Genomic DNA, 3,921 nt, shown 5'->3' with positions numbered 1-3,921 from the left:
CAGCCCTTTATCTGTAGTGTCATTTGCAAATATCTTCTCCCATCCTTGTTTTGTTGACTGTTTCCTTTGCTGTGCAGAAGCTTTTTATCTTGATGAAGTCCCAAAAGTTCATTTTTGCTTTTTTTCACTAGCTTTTGGAGATGTATCTTGAAAGAATTTGCTGTGGCCGATGTCAAAGAGGTTATTGTCTATGTTCTCCTCTAGGATTTTGATGGATTCCTGTCTCACATTGAGGTCTTTCATCCATTTTGACTTTATCTTTGTGCATGATGTTAGAGAATGGTTGAGTTTCATTCTTCTGCATGTGGCTGTCCAATTTTCCCAGCACCATTTATTGAAGAGACTGTCTTTTTTCCATTGGATATTTTTTCCTGCTTTGTCGAAGATTATTTGACCATAGAGTTGAGAGTCCATATCTGGGCTCTCTAGTCTGTTCCATTGGTCTATATGTGTGTTTTTGTGCCAGTACCATGCTGTCTTGGTGATCACTGCTTTGCAATATAGCTTGAAATCGGGCAATGTGATGCCTCCAGCTTTGTCTTTCTTTTTCAACATTTCCTTGGTGATTCTGGGTCTTTTCTGATTCCATACAAATTTTAGGATTGTTTGTTCCAGCACTTTGAAAAATGTCATTGGAATTTTGATTGGGATGGCATTGAAGGTATAGATTGCTCTGGGTAGCATAGATATTTTAACAATGTTTATTCTTCCGATCCATGAGCATTGAATGTTTTTCCATCTTTTTGTATCTTCTTCAATTTCTTTCATGACTGTTCTGCAGTTCCTAGAGTATAGATCCTTTACCTCTTTGGTTAGGTTTATTCCGAGGTATCTTATGATTTTTGGTGCTATTGTAAATGGAATCATTTCTCTAATTTCTCTTTCTACAGTTGCATTGTTAGTGTATAAGAAAGCAACTGATTTCTGTGCATTGATTTTTTATCTTGCCACATTACTGAATTGCTGTATGAGTTCTAGTAATTTGGGGGTGCAGAGATGAACCATGAGAGACTATGGACTCTGAGAAACAAACTGAGGGTTTTAGAGGGGAGGGGGTGGGGGGATGGGTTAGCCCAGTGATGGGTATTAAGGAGGGCATGTACTGCATGGAGCACTGGGTGTTATACAAAAACAATGAATCATGGAACACTACATCAAAAACTAATGATGTATTGTATGGTGACTGACATAACATAATAAAATAAAAATTTTTAAAAAAGGTCATATAAATGGGTTGTTGCTGGGCATACAGAACAAGAAGCTGCCCTGTTCAGAAGCCCACATCTCTCATTCCTGACTCACTAATTTTATTGCTCCCCTTCCTTCATCTGATCTTTTAACTGTCTCAAGGCATCTTATCTTATTTCTCTATCCTATCTTTCTCATCTCCACTCTCTCTGTACGCCATCGGATCCTCTCCAGTGCCTCGATCCTTTCTTCTCAGCCCATTTGCTTACAGTTCTCTCCTATTTCTCCCCAGTTCCCATCTTTCTTCTTCATCTTCCCACAAACTCTCTCTCCACCTCCAGTCTTGTTCTGCTTCCCTCCCTCATGTCCTTTCTCTTCATCTCCATCTTACCCGATCCTTTCAATACTTTCACCACCATGAAAACTCATGGAGAAGCCATGCCACAGGTGCAGGTCAAAGGGATGTTTTAGAGAAATGAATCAGGAAACATCAGTGGCATGGTAGAGATGCCCAGAATGGGCAATGCATCTCAAAGAGAGGTTAGAAGGAAAATACAGCCAAATACAGACTGGACAAAAGCCTGGGAAGCAGCATGCAAGATGAGAGAATGTTCTAGGTTAGAGACTGCTCTCTTACTGACAAAGGAAATTTTAGGGGAAATATTGCTATTTACAGATATGGATTATCTCAGCTGGAAGGTTCGGGGACTGAGAGTGAGGATTTAGAGAGGAAGTTCACATTGAGTAGTTTGGGATTTTTTTCATGTTTAAATAATATTTACATTAGAAAAGATTATCTTTTCAAAAGATTTGAAGTACACCAGGAAAGATAAATGAGGAACATTCATTTTATGATTTGTCATGTGTGTTAATGAAGTTTTTAAAATTTGTCCACAAGGATCATGGTCTTCAGAGTTACTAGAGAACACATACCCAATACAACTTCCCCTTCGTCCCCTCTATATCCCATGGTATCTTTGTGTGATAGGAAAAGATTGAGGTGCTTTTTTTGCTTTGTAGAAACCTGACAGGAAAAATAAAATGATTCTGATCTCTAGGCCCATGTTTTATAACAGACCATCCATACCTGAACTTGAGGGAATCACATGACTTACTATTGGGTGAGGGTGAGGGTGGGGAGGACTTTGATTGGATATTTTTGGGAACCCAGATTATAACCAAACTGTGTGATATGAACCTGTAATAGTCAAGGCTCGAGGTTTCACTTCTACACAGAAAAAGGAGCATGCAGGGACTGAAGTTGTAATTTGTCAAAGGGGCTGGCCTTAGCAGAGCTTAACACGTTTATTGTCTATAAATTGGGCATAGCCTCTTTGAGAAACAATAACTATTATCCCTAACAAAATATCCTCATGTGTAGGGAGACAGAAGCAATTATGGAACATTTGTCTTAGTTACTGGCTTTAGAGTATTTCTCTTTTAGTTCAGAAAGAGAAAAGGAGCGGGTGACATTCCAGACCTCAAGACCTTGTCAAGCTAGTGACCGCTTCCCCTTGAGCACCCGCCAGAGGGCATCCTGTACATCAGGGTTCCTGAGGCTGTAGATGATTGGATTCAGCATGGGGTTGATAACAGTGTTGAAGACCCCAACCCCTTTATCCTTGTCTGAAAGTTTGGCTGAACCAAGTCGCATGTAATTAAATATACCTGAACCATAGAATATGCCCACCATGGTGAGGTGAGAGCCACATGTGGAGAAGGCTTTCTTCCTGCCCTCAGCAGAGCGGATTCGTAGAACTGCAGCTGCCACATGGGCATAGGAGGTGATGATGAGAGCCAAGGGGGTACCTGCCATTATGAAACCCACAGCAAAGAGCAGCAGCTCATTGAGCTGGGTGCTGGAGCAGGAGAGCTGGAAGAGCTGTGGGAGGTCACAATAGAAGCGATTGATCACATTGGGACCACAGAAGTTGAGTGTGGCTATGGCTACTGTGTGAGTCAGTGCATTGGTGAAGGCTAAAGCCCAGGACACAGCCACCAATATCCTCTGGACTGTCTGGCTCATTTGGGTGTTGTAGGTAAGGGGCTGGCAGATGGCCAGGAATCGGTCATAGGCCATGGCTGTCAGCAGGAAGCAGTCTACCCCAACCAAGAGATGGAAGAAGAAAAGTTGTGTGAAGCAGGCTCCATAGGGAATTGTACGCTTGTGGGACAGGAGATGAGCCAACATCGAGGGAACAGTGACGGTGATGCACCCAACATCCAGCACTGATAGGTTCCCTAGGAAGAAGTACATGGGGGTGTGGAGTTTGGGCTCCACCAAGATGGCAGCCAGGATGCTGAGGTTGCCTCCAACTGTGACCAGGTAGGCAAAGAGGAAGACTACAAAGACAACTGGCCACAGCTCTGGTGTCTCCACCAAGCCCAACAGGATGAACTCAGTAATGGCTGTTCTATTGGCCCCAAATTTTGACTGCATTAGTTCCTGCAAGGAAACATCCAAGGAGAAAAAGAATCATTCCTCTCAATATATTGATTCAAAAAGAAGAAACTGACTCTGTGGGGCAGCAAAATTTGCCATCCCAAATGGCATGTGGATTATTTTAGACTGATTACTTTTAAAAAACAGAAGTCTCAGGAAGAACCTTTGCCTTCTCCCATATGCGTAAAAGAATTTATTTATTTATTTATTTATTTATTTATTTATTTATTTATTTTTAAAGATCTTATTTATTTATTTGACAGAGAGAGACACAGTGAGAGAGGGAACAC

The 3,921-nt window shown here is 41.6% G+C and overlaps 1 protein-coding gene across 1 annotated transcript; it reads right to left on the bottom strand.

The window, feature by feature from the left end:
• Nucleotides 1-2,680: 2,680 nt before the first annotated feature.
• On the bottom strand, nucleotides 2,681-3,640 carry LOC116628774 (olfactory receptor 3A1). The gene has a single exon (XM_032399099.1). The coding sequence runs from the start codon at nucleotides 3,626-3,628 to the stop codon at nucleotides 2,681-2,683; it is 948 nt and encodes a 315-aa protein (XP_032254990.1). The 5' UTR covers nucleotides 3,629-3,640.
• Nucleotides 3,641-3,921: the final 281 nt, after the last annotated feature.

The sequence above is a fragment of the Phoca vitulina genome, unplaced genomic scaffold, assembly GCF_004348235.1.
Source record: "Phoca vitulina isolate PV1807 unplaced genomic scaffold, GSC_HSeal_1.0 scaffold128, whole genome shotgun sequence".
Classification (NCBI taxonomy): Eukaryota; Metazoa; Chordata; class Mammalia; order Carnivora; family Phocidae; genus Phoca; species Phoca vitulina.
The sequence above is the reverse complement of the archived record's forward strand: the minus strand, read 5'-3'. Positions and strand labels throughout refer to the sequence as shown.